At 44.3% G+C, this 20901-nt stretch overlaps 1 protein-coding gene across 7 annotated transcripts; it reads right to left on the bottom strand.

The window, feature by feature from the left end:
* Positions 1-2742: 2742 nt before the first annotated feature.
* On the bottom strand, positions 2743-20901 carry sorbs3 (sorbin and SH3 domain containing 3). 7 transcript variants are annotated; one of them, XM_028413437.1, is made up of 21 exons: positions 20852-20901; positions 13515-13580; positions 12593-12784; positions 12336-12396; positions 12010-12143; positions 11851-11914; positions 11314-11352; positions 11144-11231; positions 10470-10578; positions 9245-9298; positions 8996-9103; positions 8323-8375; positions 7209-7279; positions 6635-6696; positions 6495-6541; positions 6296-6410; positions 6085-6210; positions 4782-5309; positions 4560-4663; positions 4362-4468; positions 2743-4068 (listed from the first exon to the last, which is right to left on the bottom strand). In XM_028413437.1, the coding sequence occupies exons 2-21, from the start codon at positions 13524-13526 to the stop codon at positions 4007-4009; spliced, it is 2136 nt and encodes a 711-aa protein (XP_028269238.1). In that variant the 5' UTR covers positions 13527-13580; positions 20852-20901; the 3' UTR covers positions 2743-4006. The 7 variants fall into 7 exon arrangements, with proteins under 7 accessions (XP_028269238.1, XP_028269236.1, XP_028269240.1 ...); XM_028413435.1 differs by lacking the exon at positions 20852-20901 and adding an exon at positions 20230-20368; XM_028413439.1 differs by lacking the exon at positions 20852-20901 and adding an exon at positions 20230-20368 and having other exon boundaries at positions 2743-3501.

The raw sequence follows: 20901 nt of genomic DNA, 5'->3' as shown, positions 1-20901 counted from the left end.
CAAGGGTTCCAATTACCACAGGGACCACTGTTACCTTCACCTTCCACATCTTTTCTACCTCTTCTTCAAGCCCTTGGTATTTCTCCAGTTTTCTCATGTTCCTTCTTCCATATGTTGCCATCACTTGGGATTGCTACATCTACCACTACAGCTTTCCTCTGCTGTTTGTCCACTACTACTATGTCCGGTTGGTCAGCCATCACCATTTTGTCGGTCTGTATCTTGGATGGTAGCTCACCAGTCCCCGGCCTCCTTCCTTCCTCTTAGTGTACAGCCTCAGGATGCTGGACTTGGGGTGAAGTCCTCCATGCATTGTGAAGAGATTCCTTGTCTTCACATCAGTGGCTTCTATGGCCTCTTTTGGCCAGTTTATTATGCCAGCGGGGTATCTGATAACCGGCAGGGCGTAGGTGTTGATGTCCTGGACCTTGTTCTTCCCATTTAGCTGACTCCTTAGGATTTGCCTCACTCTCTGTAGGTACTTGGTTGTGGCTGCTTTCCTTGCGGCTTCTTCGTGGTTCCCATTTGCCTGTAGGATTCCAAGGTACTTGTAGCTTCCCTCAACATCCGCTATGCTGCCTTCTGGGAGTTCAATTCCCTGAGTCTTGACAACCTTCCCTCTCTTTGTTATCATTCGACCACACTTGTCCAGTCCGAATGACATTCCGATGTTGCTGTATATCCTGGTGGTATGGATCAGTGAGTCGATGTCTCACTCATTCTTGGCATACAGCTTGGTGTCATCCATGCACAGGAGGTGGCTGATGGTTGCTCCATTTCGTAGTCGGTAACCGAGGTCATGGTGATGATCTGGCTGAGGGGGTTCAGACCTATGCAGAACAGCAGTGGGGACAGAGCATCTCCTTGGTAGATGCCGCACTTGATGGCGACTTGTGCAATTGGCTTGAGGTTGGCCATTAGGGTTGTTTTCCACAGCCCCATTGAGTTCCTTATGAAGGTCCCTAGGGTCCTATTGATGTTGTACAGCTCCAGGCATTCCAGGATCCATGTGTGTTGCATTGAGTCGTATGCTTTCTTGTAGTCAATCCAGGCACAGGTTGGTCTGTTTGGTCTTACAGTCCCGAGTAACTGCTTTATCCACCAGTAGTTGATGTTTTGCTCCCCTGGTGTCCTTACCTATTCCTTTCTGGGCCCTGCTCATGTATTGAGCCATGTGCTTACTCATCTTAGCCACTATGATGCCTGACAGGAGCTTCCATGTTGTGCAGAGGCAGGTTATTGCCCGGTAGTTGGATGGGACTGGTCAGGACTGTCCTGCCTTCAGTTAGCCACTCTGGGTGAGTCCCATCTACTAGCAACTGGTTCATTTGAGCTGCAAGGCGCTCATGGAAGCCAGTTAGCTTCTTTAGCCACTAGGTGTGGATCATGTCAGGCCCCGGTGTTATCCAGAAACCCTCTCTCGGATATCTGCTGTTGTAATGGTTACTGGTTCCTGATCAGGGAGGTTGTGGTGGTCTGCTTTCAGGTCTGCCAGCCACTGGGCATTGGTGTTATGTGATGCCTCTCTCTCCCATATATTCTTCCAGTATTGTTCAGTCTCCAGCCTGGGTGGTTCCACTGTCATGTTTCTACTTTCCCATTGAGAGTACACTTTGGCTGGTTCGGTGGAGAACATCCTGTTTATTCTCCGTGCTTCTATCTCTCTGGTGTATCTCTTCAAGCGTGTGGCCAGGGGTGAGAGTCGTTGTTTAGCCGTCTCCAGGGCTTCTATTACGGACAGTCTGCTGTATTTCTTACCTGATTTCATCCCCCTTCTCTTTAGTTCTGATAGTTGGCTAACTTCTCTTTGAGTTGCCCTTATTTTTGCCTCTAACCTTCTCCTCCATGCAGGACACTGCTCCTTGGTGGTGTGTATTTTGTGGCCAAGCATCTCAAGGATCACTGTTAGCTTGTTGGTCTCAGTGATGGTCACAGTAGGGATTGTTTGTAGTGCTGCATTCACATCCTCTAGTAGACTTTCAGAGAGTACTTCGCTTAGTCTTGGTAACCGGCTGCGGAGGTTCCAGGTGTCCATCTTTTCCATGATCTTCTCTCTCAGGTCAGCTGCTCTTGTGTTGAGCAGGTAGGGGCTTACTATTGGGGCTTGGTACCCAATCTCAGGTAAGGATGATGTTGTTTCCCCCCTGACCTTGTGGTCTGGCTCCCCCTTGCCGTAGCATTTGTGTTGTATTTCATCAATCTCTATGATGTTATGATAGCAGTGGTCGTTTGCGGATGTTGGAACACTGAGCCACTAGATGTTTTGGCTGTAGTGTAGATGGTGGGTTTCGAAGTTTCCATGGGTCCCACATCCGCTTCATGTAACCCCTAATGCTGGGGTTACTCATGTAGTAGCATTCCAACAGTTCAACAGTTCTCACTATTTCATCAACTTACCAGTGATTGTTCTTGACGAGCCATTAAGATCAACCATCCCTTGTTTGGAACTATTGGCGTCTCCATAACCTGGAAGTTAGGTCCGCCATTTTTTACAGCGGGAGTCTATGGAATATAACAACATAGCCAAATGCCAAAGTGGGAAATTCAAAATAAGGAATACCCACAGCAGTGGTAATAACAACTCCCATTTTTAAATTAAACTACTTTATTGTCCATACTTTGTTTTCTTCAACTTATCACTACAGCATCCACAGTATATGTTAGTGTGATCCAAGACAATGGTTCTCCCTGTCTTTAAGAGGATTTATGTCACATTATGTCACACATTTGCCACATGGACACTTTTAGTCTCACTCTGTAAAGTTTAATAGATTTTTTTTAAAAATTACGTACCATACATATGCAATACATTTGTAAGCAAATATATATTATACTTTCAGTTGGATAAAGGGTTACAGTCTGTACAATCATCCTCTGTGTCTTCTAAATATGATTCTTTTTCTTTTTTTACAGTGAAATCAGGAACACATCAGATAAGATTGCAACAATAACTTCATAATAGAGGTTTCTAATTAATGATACAAACTTATCAAAGGTTCTTCTGGCACAATTACACAAGTCATTTTCTGAATACTGTTTTCAAAGTGAGAATGTTAAGAAAACAGCAGCAACAGAGACGGGTGCAGGGAGCTGGAAATGTTCAGTGGAGCGTTTTAACAGAGACGTGTCATTAAAGGTTAGTTCTGGCACATACATAACAGCATTAATTCAGATACTTCAAAAGATCACTGAACCGTTTGTCACAGAGGCGTTGTCCTGATTCAGCTTAAAGCCATTCAATCTGGTACACAGCTTTAATTAAAGGCAAAGACACTTTTACAACAGCACAAAACATGATCTCTCTTTATTCCCTTGGCAGTTCACTCTAAGGACATTCAACATTCCACAATAAATGACTTGCTTAATAACCCATCACATGCATTAATTCTTTCTGCACACTCTTTTGAAAGGCTGTAAACGTATCTTGATATGTCTGAGCCCTTACTGTTACTCTGAGCTTCATGTTGTGGCCCCGGTATTCTCACAGATCTGAAAAACAATCTGGGGAAGATATTTGAAGGAAGCATTAATAATGCTAGATTTAAAAAAAAAATCATTGAAAATTCTCAGCAGTGGTTTGTGATGGCACTGTGGTGACAAAAAGCTGAACGCAGCATCGATCTGTGTCAGGACCTTAGAGGCAAAGAGTGCTGTTCTGTGGGAAGGAATGCAAATTTCCTGCAGCTGCAAATAGTTGTGGAACAAAAAAGTCCCTTCTTTGCATCTGAAACAGTATCATCAGCATTCATTCTTTCCTCTCAAGTGATGTGTGTGCAAAAACACACTCTCCAAGTCCCTGTGCAACACACGGATGTGCAGCTAACACACATGCAGGGAGGTGAGGTGAGGAACCGCGTCACGCCCCCCCTCCCCACCCCCTCACCTCTCTTCTGGGAAAACAATGTGAACATGCAGGTCTTACTGAGTCAGGTTTGAGAGTGTGGTGGGAAAAAATATTATTCAATGGCCTCTTATGAGTCCCAGTGGAAGCGTGAAAGCATTGAAATCAAACCGGTGCCACGTAATTCCCAGGAAAAGTCCCGAAAGCACGTGTTCGTTCTGACGTACCTGCAGAGAGCAGAGGACATTCAGCTGTCACTCATCAGGAAAAAAAATAACAATGCATGATATACTGCAAAGCTAAAACATTGCACACTGTATGCTGTCACTGGCACTGCAATGTGTCAGGATGTCCACTGGAGGGGGTTCTAACACAGCAGAATCATCACATTTTAGGGATGAAGACAAACTGTCCCGCCATGTTGCTTTCTCTCTGTTTTTTTATACAATCCCATTCCACAGGAACAGCTGTCAAGAAGAAAACTTTACATGAGCTTTCATAAAAGGGACAACTTCCTTACCTACAAACCAGCCATCATCACATTTCTCCATCACTTGCACTATGTCTCCCTCTCTGAGCTCCAGCTCGTCTGCATTCTGTGGTTTGTAGTTGTAAACGGCTTTGTATCTAAAATTGAGAAGATGAGCAAAGCAAATCAAATGTCACAACTTCATTGAGATTCAACACTTGGTGTCAACAAATACATTCATGGACGTACGGCTGGCGTTGCACCACTATTGAACCGCTGTTGTTTGGTGCTCGTGTTTGCGGCAGGGAGTTGACATGTGGATTAGACGGAGCAGCCTGGTTTGGGATTGCACCCTAAGGAAAACAGAGATGATGACAGGCATTATGAAATGATACATGACGAGCCACATTCATGTCAGCACAAACATAGGACACAGGTGTGGACTTTCTGAGGGAGGCAGTGAGAGCAGACCTGTGAGGGGTCAGTGTATCTGTTCGCTGTGGGAGCTCCTGCTCTGTGCACAGATGACTGAGTGGAGGGTGAAACGTCTCTAGCTGTGGGGCTCTGGCTAGCCGAGGGAGGCCAGTGGCTGTTAAGGTTGGTGGGTGAAGCAGTTTTGGAGGTGCTGGTACGAGTAGCTGTTTCTTTAGATACAGGTGTGAGGGTGGGGGAGCGTGACTGTGAAGCTGGGCTGCTGTATAATGTAGGTGAAGTTGACTTAACAGGTGAGTGCTCAGGTTTGGGGCTCAGGGAAGTGGGGGTGAAAGGGGACAGTGGTGACCGCGGAGAGGGTGAGTGGAGTGGACGTCCTGGACTCTGAGGTCCAGGGGAGATGGGAGACATGGGGCCCAGTGAGTAGTCATCCGTGGAGTATTTGGTACGGGGCATCTTGTTGACCTGGACATAACTGGCTGGGAAAATGCCGCTGCGATTTGTTCCTGAGATCCTGCCCTCCAACCACTGATCATCCACACGTCTGGTTATGTTGATCACCTCACCCTGAAGAATGGAACACAACCATGACGCATCTGTTTTTATGTAGGTTAAACAAACAGTGCTTGTTGTTGAGAGCATTGTATGAGATACCTGCTTTGAAGTTACTTAAATATTTAAGGATTATCTATCTATTATTTTCTCTTATCTTACACCATCTCCATCACTAGAGCTGCTCCAGCAAACCAGTCACTACTGGTCAAAATAAAACACATTGCTGCAGATTTAAAGTTGGTTTATATAAGAGATTGATGCAACACTGATTTGATTCAGGAGCCTCAGGACCAGGAGCAGCAGGCTGAGGAACAGCTTCTTTCCCAGGGCTGTCTCCTTGCTAAACTCAGCCTCTCAACACCCTCACCCTTCACCACACCCCATTACACCACCCGAACCTGACTGAGTACTATCTGCTGAATGTTGCACTAGTTCTTCTCATTCACTGCTAACATAGTTAGCCTACTGCTCATCGTTGTATGCACTATATAATGTCCATTGCACTAGTGATTTATAGCTTAATTTAACATCTCTAAGTCTCATTTGTAAATTATGTTTATAGTTTCCACCTACACTGGATGCACATATCCATCTGTATATTATGTGTATAGTACTTAATCTTGCTTATTGCACCTCTGGTTAGCGAAACTGTGTTTTGAAAGAAAGTTTAATCTATATAATCTAATCTAATTAGACACAAGTTCCCTGTGTATCAGTAGCCTCGATCCCTGAGCTTATAACTCATAGACTATGAAGAAGGGGCACTTTAAGAAAAGGAATTACTCACTTTACGGAAGGAAAGTTCAACAGGTAGGTCAGCATTGAAGTGATATAGAGCCACAGCTTCTCCATAGTCCAACACCTGAAGAGTGGGCGACTTTATAGGCGTTGGCTTCTCTGTCGGAGGCAGAATCTGTGAAGGACACAGAGGCATTTAGGAAGATATCACATGGTGTCAAACCAGAAACTCGTTATTAAGAAATGGTAATGAAATTCACCTCCACATAAGATGTGGGGAAAATACCAGCTCGTCCATGGTGTTCTCCTTCAAACCAGTTGGCGTCTACCTGCCTGTGGATGTAAACAATATCGCCTTTCTGCAGCGTGAGCTCCCTAAGGAAAGAGGTAAACAAAAGAACACTTCGGACTACAGCACATCATGGAGGAAACTCAAGTGTAAGTGTAAGTGTAACTCACTTGGGTGACTGGGCCTGAAAATTGAACTTGACTCGTGCTGCTTTCATCTGGACAACAACAACAAAAAAACACATCACACTCACTCGGATGCAGACACATAAACAATTTAAAGCTAATTTTAAAAAGCATAGAAGTCATACCTTCTTGTCCTCTTTCTTAGCTGGGAGCTCCATGGCTTCATTTGCAAAGGAAAGATGTTCTACTGTGGAACAAAGTAAAGATATGAGTGGAGTCTAATAGTGCACTGTTTTGTTCAGCGAGTGTTGACCACACTACACAACTGCAGTAAGTTTAAAAAGGATCTTGACTTTCCAGGAAAAACAATTGGATAAAGCTAATCTTTAATCAGGTCTTCCGAGTTTTGCTTCCTATTTTTGTGGGCTTCCTCCCCACCCATCTACAGCTGCTATAGGAAAAAAACTACACAGACTTTCCACGTTCACGTCAGCCTCATTTAAAAAAGTAAAACACCAAAGCAGAGGGCAGCACAGGCAATGAAAGAGAGACATGAGAGCATAAGAATATATTAGATTACTTAAAGCTTTCATCAAATATATGCTGCCTGATTAGATGAGTAGCCTGTTTGGTGAAAGTTCTCAGAGTGAGACGGAAACACTGAGCTTGAGCAACTTATCTAAAGTTTGTCTTTTCCATTGCATAAGATGATGGTGGAAAAAAAAATGAGCGTTGTTGTGACATATTGTGCATGTTTACCATGTGTGGGAGCAGAGGCCAGGGATGTTCCAGCAGAGCGATGGATAGGCTGCTTTGATGCTGATGAATGGCTGAAAAAAGTGAAGAACATATGAGCTTTTTATGTTTATATCACTGTCACAAACTAAAACACACACAGCTAAATGCAGCTGTGAGACAGTGTACAGTGTGAGTGGTTCTTCTTCCTGCAGATTTACTGTACAGCACATCTGTGTGCAGCTGGACAGGAAAGAGACAAACAATCAGACAGCTCGAAGGCCGCACACATGATACTGTGTGACTCGTCCTTCAATTGAAAATCTGGTTTCAATGAAGCTTCAATTATCTTTGATGCTCTACTCAGAGTCACAAGTCTGTGTGTTTTTTGGGTTAAGAATTAATCCAAAACCAAAAGCCTCCTGGCCTGGCTTCCTCATTTACATACTTCCAGACAGTCCTCCAGTGTTTGCAGCTGGACGCCCACAGCTAACCATCAACTGACAAATTCCTGCTGCTATGTTTAAAATTTCCACATCCCATTAGACTGGGAAAAAGGTCACAACCCATGAACTCAACTTAGCAAACAACAGCGAGAAACCTCAGAAAAGGCGTTACACACATGGTGGGAAATGTGGAATGCTGTCTGCTGTTTGAACTTCTTGTAAAATGAACAGAGAGTCACCTGATGAACAGGCAGGTAGCCTGAAAGTATTAATCACAGGATTAACACAGGAGAAAAAGGGGCAGATATGACAAAGAAGTGACGTAATGTCACAGTGGATTAAGAGGCGGAGAGCTGCACTCAGAGGAGGTCTGTTATGTGGTGACCCTGGATTTTCTATTAACCTGTCCTGCATGGGTCTTATAATAAAATCTACACAGTTGAAAGACTGTCAAATACCTGCCTAAGTATCATCATTTACTTGTAAACCCAAAGATTTTTCTGTGTGAGCTACACTTGTGTGATTGAGCAGACAAAACACAACTCATGAGATACCAGGAAACACATATATAAGACTGAAAGCCAGGATTTACATGGGTTGGAACCTGGGTTGAAAAAAAAGCTTCAAATGTGAGAAAAGATCAGTGACAAGAGTGTCACATGATCTTCACTATAATGTTTCAATTGACTGACCTGTAGTTTGTAGTAGTCTTTGGAGGTGTTACTGGATCCCTGCCTCTGGCCTCCTGCAAGCAGAGTGAACAGCAAACACAGTTTGTTCCCTGCAGCAGCACTCTATCTCACAACAACTCAGACAAAGTAGAGGTGCTGACCACTCCCAAAGGAGCAAGAAATCCTCTGGGTCCTATCCTCCTCGGGCTGCAAACAACAACACAGCTCATGATCTGTCTGAGCTGTCTGTGATTTCACTGAAATGACAGCCTGTAATGAAGCTGATTCAATCACACAAGAATTGGGGAAAGCATGACAATCAACAGTTTTTGGCAAGTTGCTGCAACTACAAAGTTCTAAGCCGCGTTATAAAATAAAATATGATTTACAGAGAATAGATTTTTGCTTGGCAGGCAGGTCTACATTTGAGGTGGGGGGGGGGGGGGGGGGGGGGGTTGGCAGGCAGGTGATTAACAAAGCAGATCAATCTGATTGCAAGGCGGGCAGGCAGCTCTAATGCTGTCATGCAGGTCTTAACTTAGCAAGCAGAGGAATCTTCTATTGACACGCAGCTTTCTTTGGGAGTGGAGAGAGTAAAAGTGAGGGTGGGTGGGCATTCAGCTAAATAGGAGTGGGGGGGGGGGGGGGGGGGGGGGGCTTCAGCAGAGAGAGTCAGGAGGGGAGGGCTCAGTACCTCACCCCGGCCTTGATGCTGCTTCTTCTGGGAAAGTGTCCTCTCCAGGCCCTGAATCTCCGAGTCCAGTTCAGCCTCAAATCGACTCAGCTCAGAGACCAGACTGGCCTGAGCCGTAGCATTTATGGAGTTGGAATGGCAAGGTTAAAAACACTATACAGAGGCCAAGGACTTCTGAAGCTAACAATGTCCCTTTCCAGCCTTTTCATTTATAGAAACAACACAACATTTGAAGAATTGGATGCTTACCTCGATGGAGGGGGGCTGCGGTTTCTCTGGCTGATTTTTCAGTGACAGATGTGCCTACAGACAGAAAAAGGAAACTGATTAGGTCATCAAATTGTTCCTGAGCTCATTCTGCACATGAGCACATGGCTGGATATAAGTAGCAGGGTAAGTGGTCCCAGAGACGCAAACATCCCGAAAAACTTTGTATAGTCGTGAATCGCATCATGTCAATCTTAGTGATACTGGTCCCTACTAGACCTATTATCTTACATCAAAAATCAAAGATGCTGGGCAGTATAATACGGAAGTTACATGCTAGCAGAGGTATACAGGAAATACCTCTTTCATCCTCTCTTTACAGAAACTAGCTGCTGATTCTATCATCACTACTTTAAAAGGCTCTGCTGGTGAGAACAAGGATTTTTTTGTAAAACCTTGGCTGAATGCATCTCTCCAACTGCCAAGGCCTTCCCTCGCAGTCAGGAGTCATCCTCACTACAAGAAGCAACAGAAACACCTGATATGGTCTGTGAGCTGCTTTTCTAAACACTGTCTGGGGGATACAACACCGGCCGCTGTCATAAAGAGGAAATGAAATCAGTCACCACGCTGTGAGCATTATACACCACAAGAGGTTAACACCATAATGCGGATCACAAGACACCTCAGCTCCCTTGGGGGAGTGAAAACAAAGATTTCTTTTCTTCACAAGTGCAGACACAAGGCACAATATGCACTAAATCTGGGACATTGTTGCCCAGTTGAGCCATTCAAAAAAAGAAAAGAAAAGAAAAGTGCAGACAGTGTGTGGGTACACAAGACAATAAATTACAACCCCAGTGGGAGTCAAAGTGTCACACTCACCGGCTTGTAAATCCCTGCTTTCAGTATCTTATAAACCTATAAATACTTAGATCATGTCTTTTCTTGTCTGGAAATGGAGGAAACCTTGCCGCCTCTGAATAACAGCGCTTAGCTGGAGGTAGTGGATATTGTGAAATGACCACGCTCACAAGGTATTGGATACCTCGCGTGAGAAGATGAAACACGAGGACTTTGACAGTAATCCTTAAAGAAAAGATGACCAACCTGTTCCTGAGTTCCAAAGTTGGAAAACAGACTACACAAAGACCTCAAGTGATTATAAAAACAACAATGCTGGATAAAGACTCTTTGACGTTCTTTCTGTGTGTGGAGTGATATCAGAGTCCATTTTTTACAGCTATGACTGAGTGTGAGCTCGTACCTGGCTGTGGTTTTCTGTAGTGGTGCTCTTTCCAGGCTCAAAGTCGAATATACTCTTCGGCTGAGGGTGCTGCTTTCCTGGGTCTGACAGCTTATCTACATCCTCGCTCCTGAAACACCCACCCACACACACACACACACACATATACACACCATGGACAGCAACTTAATCATGGCCTCATTGTGAGTGCCTGAGCAACAAATCCAAACTTGTCCGCCCCACACTTTTTCTCTTTGCTTCTCTTGGCCTGGAGTTTTTGTCGTCTTTTTTCTTAAGCTGTATCTGATCTTAGACATACTCTGATGTGGGCGTACATTCCACAACAAGTGATTTCACATTTAGCTTTTTTATTAATTTCTATTCTATAATGCAGCAAAAAATAGATCAATCTGTTCTGCTCTAAAACTTTAGTTTAAACCTTCTGAAGTTTGTGCAGAGACTCAAAAGCAGCAGATTAGAAAATACACTCACATTAAAGCAGAGAGCAAGTTTACAGACTTAATCCACAAAGCAGGATGACACAGTTAGCTTAGAATAGTTAGCACAGAATCAGAAGACATCTGTATCAGTCTGCGTCAGAGTGCCAGAGAGTCTGTGTTTTTCCAGTGGATTCTGGGATATGAAAATCCATCATGTGACTCTGAAGCTGTAACATCAAATCAGTGTTAACTCACCAGTCTGGTAGAGCTCCATACGGTGTGAGTCTGAAGAGATTCCTGTCTGCTTCATTACTGTCCTCTGTGTTGGCAGATAACCCGAGCCCTGCAGATCAGTACAGACCAGTCTTAAGTGTAAACTGATTATGTAAATGGAAAACAATGTGGAGTTTGGTGGATTCACTTACGTTCAGCTGACCAACACTCTGAGTCCTCCAGCTCAGGTTCTGCTTGAACAAAGAGATTATTTTTAGACTTCTTAAAACTCAACTTAAATCCTGATACCAAAGATCAGAGTAGCACCTCAGCAGAATGATCAGCAATGATAAAATGATCAATTGCATGAAGGCATTTCTCCTGCAGTAGCTTCTTTGTTCGATAAGCACCTGCACAAATAGCCCTCCAGAAAAAAAAAGTTTTCAAAATGTTTTCTGCCATTGTATCATTTATTACACAAATACCAGGGGATGTGTTTTATCACACAACATATACAGAGACAGATGAACAGCTAGATCTGGGAGCGGCTGAGATAAGAAGCTGGATTATTGTCAGAGCTCCAAACAGAGATGACATAAGGCTTCAGGGCTCTGTCATCATGTCTTATTTTGCCTCTGCAATAATCCATTTGCTGGATCCCCCTCGGTAGTACCTGACACAGACAGAGAGGAATTCACAGTGGAGTGGAGTGTGTGTGAGAAAGGGAGGAGGAAGAGGAGTGTCTTTACCCTCTGGCTTCTTGTGAATCTGTCTGAACATGCTCTTGTACCAGTCTCTGGGCTTGTTTACACTCTGATGTAAGACGAGAGGGAAGGTTCAGAAAATAAATAAACCTGGCGAATAAATCTTTCAGAGACATTAAGTGACAGTTAATTAAGTACTCTTACTGATCTGGAGGCAATGGGCATCCCTGTTTCATCCACTGGACCGATCCCTGAGAATTTGATGAGCCTCTCCTCTCTGGTGGGAGTCCAGCTGCGTGGTAGAGTGGCAGAACTTTGGACACCATTGGACAGTCCACCTGAGTTGGACAAGTGCAATCAGATCTTTCAAATACACAAAACTGCAACAACATCTTACCTTTAATTCAACTTCCAGGCATTACATTTTTCACTACAGCATGCTTGCCACTTCAATCACTTTAACATTTATTTATTAATAATAATTTAAGTTGCACAAAAAGGAGAATGATGGTGAAAATGGTCAGTCTTACCACGTGAGGGACCATAGTATGATCCAAAGCTGAGAGCTGTTGGGCCACCTCCATTCTGCACCTTGAAGAAGAAGATGTAAATTGTTCCCATTAATGTAACTACAATCTGGAGCAGTGATGGTTTCAGAATATTCCCACAGCTGGATGCAGCATGTGATTCCTCATTTTTCCACAGGGAGGAGCACTTGTTTACTGAATTGCACTCACTCATCCTCAGCATTGTTGTGTAAATGTGCAGCCTGCAGGGCATTAAATACCTTAAACTCTCCAGATGGCATCCTGGCAGAGTGATAGGGGCTCAGAGGAGGAGTGGGGAGACCGGGGCAGATGACCACCTCATGTGTCAGGTCTGGAGAAGTCAGTATGTGCTGACCTGAAGATACTCCAGGCTCCCCAGGAAAAGTGATCCACGAGCCATTTGGATCACCAAGTACCACTTCCTCCACTGGCTAAACAGAGAGGAAATGAGAAATATGGATGAGCAAAAACAATATGTGAACTTTGCCCCTGTCATGTCCTCCTGTTGGCTCTGAGTAAACAACAGTCTCATATGGAAGGTCATGTGAACTTGTTAGTAGTCCAGCTATTCTCCAGAGAATAACTGGCCTCTGTGGGGAGCCTCTGATGAAAAGGCCTCTAATTTATTTAAAGTACGAGCAGTGGGAAGTGGTGTTCCACCCACTTCATCATCTCTCTTGCCACGACTGCAGAAAGGCCTCATTGAAGGTGCAGAGTGGGGGCACTGAAACAGGAGAGGACCATTATGAGCCCATTAACTCCCTATTCACCAGTCCTCCCCATTCTGCAGCCTGGGGGGTGGAGCCCGGGCCAGAAAGGTTGGGAAGGGGTCGTTGATGTCAACCTCTGAGTCCAGCAGTGCTAGCCGTGGTCTTTTGGTCTCCATAGTAACCGTTTTACTCCCCTGGCCCATGATGGCCAGTTTAGCTCCTCTCTGGGAACACAATGTATTTGAATCAGGTGCTCTGGTCCTCTGTGTGTGGTTACCAGGGGTCATGGGAAAGCCCCTGTGCCTCGTGGTGAGGCTTGAACTGTTATCTGCACCAAAGGCATGTTGTTGTGACACCAGATTGGACTGATTTGTGTCACACAAGTGGCAATACTATAGTTACAAGTTTGTTAAACTTGTTAATATTTAGAATAATTAAAAAAAAGCTTCACCTGAGACTGCATGTGATCTGCTGTGTGATGAAAATCAGATTCTTGTAGCCAGCATCAACAAAGGAACTGCAAAGACACAAAAGACATTTTTTTAATTTTATTTTGAATAAAAATGTTTCACCTGTGATTTGACAGCTGGAGTAAATCATCTGCTGATTGTGTTACTTAAACATTCTGAATTTCATCCCTTTTAACCCTTTGAGTCATTTAGCACTGAGCTTCCCTGTTATAAATCCACAATTCCAAAGGCAGACTTGACAGCCGTTCCATTATCCCACCCCACTACTATTCCAAAAGAGAGGGAAAGTCAGCGTCACCCGCTACCATGGAAAAACCCACCCAAAACAATGAAGGCGACTCACATGCCTGCCTCATTCTTCCCAGTCACTCATTGCCATAATAAGCTGGACTTAAAGGGACTGGATGATGGAGAAAGTCAGCTACTGAAAGAGGAGACTGGCTCCTAATCAGTTGCACCTCAGACTAACAGATTAAACCTGCTGTTTCAACTTCAAAGGCATGTGGAGGAGGAAGGGGAGGCCGTTTCCGCTCCTGAATGAGGCAGGCACCTATAGCGACTAAATGGTCCATAATGACAGTGTAGGCATAGAAACCACGGCCTCTCTTACAGCCACGAACCCCTGCAACCCTGCCCTCTGCGCAGACTAGATGTCATTTGGTTATAAACCTTTGTGCACTGAGACAGTGGTCAAAACCTGTCTCAAACACAGGAGATAGCAACTGACGAAGCAAAGGATCAAGTGAGTAGCTTTGGAAGAATGGCCGAGTGTAAGCCAGCCTACTGCAGGCTGAAATCTGCCCAACACATTTTCCACTAATGACTTTTCCATACTGCATTTGCAGCTGAGCATTAGAGTCTATAATCATTGTGGTCAAGACCAAGAAAACTAGAAGCTCTGTGTTTCTGTGCACAGAGCTCACGCAGTGATAGAGTCAATGTTCCAGGCTCCAGACAACAGTGTCACTCATCTGAGTCATCATCTCCTAATAAACCACGTTACATAACAGGGAAAAAGATGGGAACCGGAGGGTTGTGTCAACAACAATACCGTTAATGCTCAAGCATGACAGATGACCCATCATCATCCCCCCACAGCAGCCACAGCCTGCTGATTATCCCTCCAACAATAGGATGAGCTGCAAACAAGCTCTACTCGTAAATAATGGCTTAAAGTAATCTCATTTACAGTGTGCTTGACATACTGGTCTGGTCTCCACTGAGCAGGCAGGCATAGCCTCATCACACTGATGAGCAAATAACTAGATTAGTCATTTTCAACAGAAGTTCTCAAAGGAAATAAAGAAGCTCCTTTATCCCCTCAATTTGGCCTTTCAGAATTCACCCAAAATGAGTCAATGATGGCTGCATTAAGATGTAAACTAACGGTCTGGAGTCAAACTCCAAAATACTGGAATCTACTAATATGAGACAGATCAAAAGAGGCTACATGGAGGCAGCTGCTCCTCTATGCGACTTCTCTGCACATAGCAAACAATAGACATGAGTTTTTTGTTCTGTTTCATTTTAAAATAAAGTGTCAGGTGACCTTTGACCTTTGACCTTTTGGATTGTGAATATTTTCACATAAACATATAGAGACAATAGATCTCATTGTGTCTGTTGATTACATATATTTATATGCACTAATTGGCATATACAGTTCCTAGTTATGGTCACAGTGACCTTTGACCTTTTGACCAAAATCTAATGAGCTCAAAATAACTCAAGTCTGCAGAAATCTGCACAAACACCATCTAAATGTTGAAGAATAGGTAAATGGCATTAGGTTTGTTATGACAATGCCTACAATATAATACAATATAATAGTGAGGCTACTGTAGTACAGAGTGTTGAAAATCAACGATGAAAAGCAAAGCAAACAACAGCAAGAGTTTCAAGTGTTTCAGAAGAAAATGTCAAAAACTGAACAGAATTGAAAAAATAATAAGACAGGAGAGACAAGACAAGAGAGACAAAGAAGGACAAATGACGCCTCAAAGGGATTAGATGACACATGAATCTATTTTCCTTCAGATGGAAATCCTGAAATCCTTTGACCACCATGTAATGTTTTTGGATCAGAACTATTGTTCACATCATTAAAAGTTTGACACTCCTTTCAGATGCCTAAAAGCTCCCACTTAATCCACATTACATCCTGATGTGTACACTCATGTCAATACTCAGCAAACGCAGAAATCCTCCAGCAGTGCACGTGTTCCTCCCCTCCTCTTTAGGAGCACCAAACACAATCCTACCTAATAAGGAAAAATCTGGTTGATATCTAGCAAGAAAATCCTGGTCCAGAAGTCTGGCTCTGCTTGGGTTTGCTTGCCCAGTGCATTCTTATGTAATTACTGAGACTCAACACAGGAGGCAGCTACACACACACACACAGGGATTTAGAAGTGGTCCTGTCTGAGCGCCTGGATGTTGTCTTTGTGAAATGTGAACGCTATAGCCCACATATTTACAAGCAAAACCCCTGCTAGGTGAGAGGTCCATTATCACCACTGGATCAGATCTGGGGATGGAAGAAAAACAGAGCCATAAAAGGTCCATGTGCACCTCAGACGAGGAGATGATGTCCTGCTTTAGACATGTTTTTACAACACAACATATTTCCAGGTTGATGAAAATGTTTGCTTCTTTCTTTCTCTCTTTCATTTAGGATAAAATAAGACATGCAGGATGAGAACCAGGGGAGTTTTTGGTATGAAAAACCAAAGTCCCCTTCTGTCCCCAGGAAACTCATCCGGTCTCTCCAAGCACTCAGCCAGATGTTAAACTGTAAACAAATATTAAGAAACACAACTCTCTATAGAATTAAGCATTCATGTGTGTGTGACTGAAGAAAGCAAGTCACTTAAATAAAGGCTTACTTCTCCATTTTATCCGGAGGAAGCCAGACTTTTATCTGAAGTTGCTGAGCCAGAGCAGACCTACTCAGCAGCTACAAGGTCAGTGAACCTCACCACACCCCTGTGATTCCTGTGAATCACAAAGGGAGATTTCCACAACTAGTAATAGTACAATAATAACAGAAAATGTCTCCTTCCATAGAAGGAAGTGAGCAGGTCATACCCTGGCCTGTGATGTCATATGTCTCCAACACACACACCATCTTCACCTGTGAGTCTTCATTCATTAGCACAAGACATGTCTTCTGTTTGCAGAGTGGGTTAATCATTGACTTGGTGTGAAATGCAGCACACAGTCAGATCTACATCCTGCTCACATGTGTTATATGAAAACACAAAAAAGAGCATAACAACTTTTGGTTTCACTGACTTCTTCCCCTTCTAGAGACTCAGTCTCATCTTCAAATGAGATTCTGATCTCCCATTAAAATCTTTATTTCCTGGATGTCATTGTAACCTATGCGCTGGACTGACTTTCTTATCACCTAATAGTAAGTACACAATGTTACTGCCTCTCTACTGGTTACATAACAGGCTTGTAAAACCGAAGAAAACCTGCCTTAAAAAGAAATGATACGGTAATTAGAAGCACATTTGCAGAGTAAATAAAACAGGACTTTAGCTTTAAACATGTTAAATGAGTCACCGTGCAGCTATGTGAGAGATCAGTTCTGTGAGTTTGATCTGAGAACGCTGCCCCTTCTGTGTGGACGGAGCCCATACAAGGTCCTAGAGGCGCAAGTTTATGATATGCAGTTATTGGGGGGATACACACATTTATCAGGGAGGGATGTGTTTCACCTCCTTGTATGGTGCTCCTCCAGTCTAAGTAGTCAACAGGAGGAGTCTGCGTGCTTCTTGTCAATGGAGAGGCGATGTGTTCCTGGGAGGTAATAAATCTCAGCCTCCCTCTCTGAGAAGAGTCCAGGCAGTTTAGTGTTTTTATCAGATTTGTTCTTGCATGGTTCACATCACTCCTTATTTGTGTAAATGTGTGCATGAACAACCTGACATGAGAAAATGCACAGTAACCAGAGAAAAATGCCACAAATCCTCATGCCTGTCATTCCGGATCTTTAAAGCCGAAAGCAACCTGTGGATATGAGCACTGGCAGCAAGACACTCTAGTAATATCACAAAGGGAGTCAGATCCGGCTGTGGAAATCACCCCGACAGTGAGGAGGGCCTCCGGTGATGCCTGGACAGTCCCCGGGGATCATTAGTGTTGATATCTCCAACAGGATGGAAGAGAATTCTGACAGGAGGGTAAAAAAAATGACTCTCTGGAGCTCACCTGGCAGCTGCCAGTGTACACTTACCCACTGACAGAGCAATGAGAGATGACATGTTGGGAAACACAACCACAGACCTCTCTCTCTCTCTCTCACTCAGTCCCACTCTGTATCAACACCAGAGCTACACAGATTACACAGGTTAACTTGTTTTCTGGTGAAGACTCTCCTCTGTTCTGTATTAATCCTGCAGAGCAGCATGTAATCCCCTGAGTAGTCAGACAGGTTACTCAACCTTAAAAAACACACTTGCAAAACAGACGCACGTACCTATGCTGCCACTACAGCAATCCCTGCTGCTTTAAAGGCTGTGCTCCCGTGGGAATGATTGTACTCACCACCTCTCTGTGTCGGCCTGAGTCGTTCAAAAACACACGCTGCAGAACTTCACCACACTTTCTCACTGTGACTCTTGAAACTATCCAGGACACACAATCTCTCTCTCTCTCTCTCTCTCTCTCTCTCTATCTTCCAGCCAGCCCTTGCCCTGCCTGCCTCCACAGAGAACTTCCCGGTTGACAAGCATCGCCATAGCAACCTGCTTCAACTCCCACCCCTCCTTGTTCAAAAGGCACCCTGCTCTTCTTGGCTTGTCAGTTCGGGGCACCTCCTTCAGTTAAGCGGCCTCTATTGTTGTGATAAGGTGATATTTCACAGCTCAGGGTTAACCAAAGGGGAATGCAAATAGTTCATCACCTCCACCTCCCCACTGCCCAGTGACTCTGTGATATCTCTCCCAATGCCTGCCCTCTCCTTTTGTGTGTGTGTTTTAATGTGTGTGTGTGTGTGTGTGTGCCAAGCCAAAGGCATGAAGAGAGAATAGGAGCTCTGGAAATGTTTCAGGGCCATTACTCTATGCCATATAGTCAACCACAGCCTTCTTTCTCACCAGCAGTATTGGATGTCAACAGTGAAATATGTTTTGCCCTTTAAAGAGCTTTATTCAAACTCAGAGATGTGCACAGACATAAAGAGCCAAAGGAACATTCTGAAATCCCTGCTGCCTCTCCTGCTCGCCCAAATAAAACCAGGATTTCCAGTTCGCCTGCAGCTCGCGCCAATAAGGACAAACAGTGAAAAACCTGAGCTCTGTCCTGCTGACAGGCCTGTTTTGGCGCTGAGCAGCAGGTAGACTGAGTTACAAGGTCCACGCTGCAGGTGAATAATCCAGTCACCTGCTATCAAATGCTATCATATGCATATCACGCTCCAGCAATAAACTGAAGGCCAGACACACAATAACTAGTTTGCATGTTTTAGAGAGCACAGCTCCAAGTACTTGAAATCGAAGGACTCAGCTCTTTTTAATAATTCAGCGGTCTGGCTATAGCCAAGCCCGGAGCACATATCCATTTACTGAGCCTCGCTGGATTGCTTTTGCCAAACAGTTGAGTTGCTGATGCCGAAGTGTAGTGTGAGCAGTGTCTGTGTCCCGTTGGAGCAGACTTTCACCCCGCAGTGAGCACGTCTGACACCCTGCCACTCTAAATGAGGTAATCATGCAAGAGGCAATTACATGTTTGGTCCAGAGAGGACTCAACACCTCTTTCTCTCACACACTGGATCTTTGTTCCCTTTTTTTCATTTGATCAGACAGACATGAGGGTTCCACATTTCCAAAGATAAGCAGGACAGGAAGGGAGGTGCATGATGCTGCACCCTGAGATGGGTGAATTCCAGCAGACCTTTACAGTGCTGTAAAGACCGGACACTGCCCTTTCACACAGCACCCGTATAGCTCATTAAAAGGATGACAGCCAAAGATTCCAGTGAGTGAATAAACCATGACATGAATAGGTTACATAATCAAAAAGTACATCATCGATGACTATAGCTTCATCAGAGAAACAAGAGACAGCAACCAGGCCAAAGTTATAAAGCTATCATTAAAACTGAAGATATGACTGTAGAGTCAGCAGGTAAACGAGCATAACGCAGCGGGACAGATAAGGAACTGTGGACATGCAGTGTGCTGTTCACGCTGCAGGTTGGGCTCTGAGGTACAGCTTGTGGAATGTCTCTGGGAACAAACACAAAAGCATCAGGGTTTATTTTAGCTGTAAACAACATTTTTCTGCCTCAGGACACTCTGTCACACTGTTGCCTGATGAGAACAAACATTTCTAGTACAGTCATACATCCTCATGGGTGTTCACTGATGCTGGTGTTCAGCATTGGACAGAGGTCTGATGATAACCATCTTTTTGATGGTCTTCCTCATACAGCCCTTTGCCACTGACATTTGCTCAGGAACACTCTGAACAGGAGTGGACAAATATCGATAACAGAGCACTGATACATCTTGATTGATCGAGGCAGTTTCCACTGATGACTAAAAACAAACCAACATCATGATCGTCATCAACAACGCGTATCAGCGGCACTCAAAATCAAAACAAAGACAGTGACAGATTTCTTTGTAGTTTCTTGTGACAACAAGCCTCGGTAAGAAGTGGAGACACAAGTTGTGCAGTACTTACAGGCGAGTGCAGGCTGAGCAGTGAGGTCTCTTCAGCACAGGACAGAGGAAGTGAATGAAAAAGAAGGAGGGAACCTCTGCTGCTCTCCTCTCTCTGTCTCCCTCCCTCTTTCTCTTTCTCAGGCCAACAGACTGTCTTTTATCTTTGGTGAATGATTCAGCCTGGGTCTGAATGTTTGACTGGGTGTCCGTAGGCGTGCTCGTGTGTGTGTGTGTGTGTGTGTGTGAGAGAGAGAGAGCTTGCACTTTAAAGCTCATCAGGGAGAAGGCGCTCAGTAATAGTTTCCATCCACAGCTGGAAATAATAGAGATTCCCATACAGGCATAGGCTTAGTGGAACCACCCTCCAGTGTTTTTACATACAAGAGAAGAGGAGGCGATTTCTATACAGCTGTCTTAACAAATAGAGTGACACACAAGGCGGGCTACAGTGCTTTATACAAGATCCAGGTGGCTCACCTGTCACCACACAAAGCCATTCATAGCTCCAGGAAAGACTGTTTATCATAAAATTACAAATGCATTCATACATAAGGCCCACATACACCCACACACGAACACCGGAGGGCCTCAGACAAGGATCAGTATTTCCATGTTCTGTTCCAGTACCAGGCCTCACTTACAGCAGCGACGCCAAAAGAAGCAGTGGCACCACCTTCCACTGCAGACTTCC

This window comes from Parambassis ranga, chromosome 9 (assembly GCF_900634625.1).
Source record: "Parambassis ranga chromosome 9, fParRan2.1, whole genome shotgun sequence".
NCBI classification, from domain to species: Eukaryota; Metazoa; Chordata; class Actinopteri; family Ambassidae; genus Parambassis; species Parambassis ranga.
This window is presented reverse-complemented; position numbering and strand designations above follow the sequence as displayed.

Bases quoted from the DNA above. Each gene is read 5' to 3' on its own strand.
- sorbs3 (XM_028413437.1), bottom strand. The intron at 8,376-8,995 runs GTACTGAGCCCT...CTCTGCTTGCAG, and splicing joins AGCATCAAGGCCGGGGTGAG to GAGGCCAGAGGCAGGGATCC. The intron at 6,542-6,634 runs GTATGACTTCTA...GTTGTTGTCCAG, and splicing joins CTAAGAAAGAGGACAAGAAG to ATGAAAGCAGCACGAGTCAA.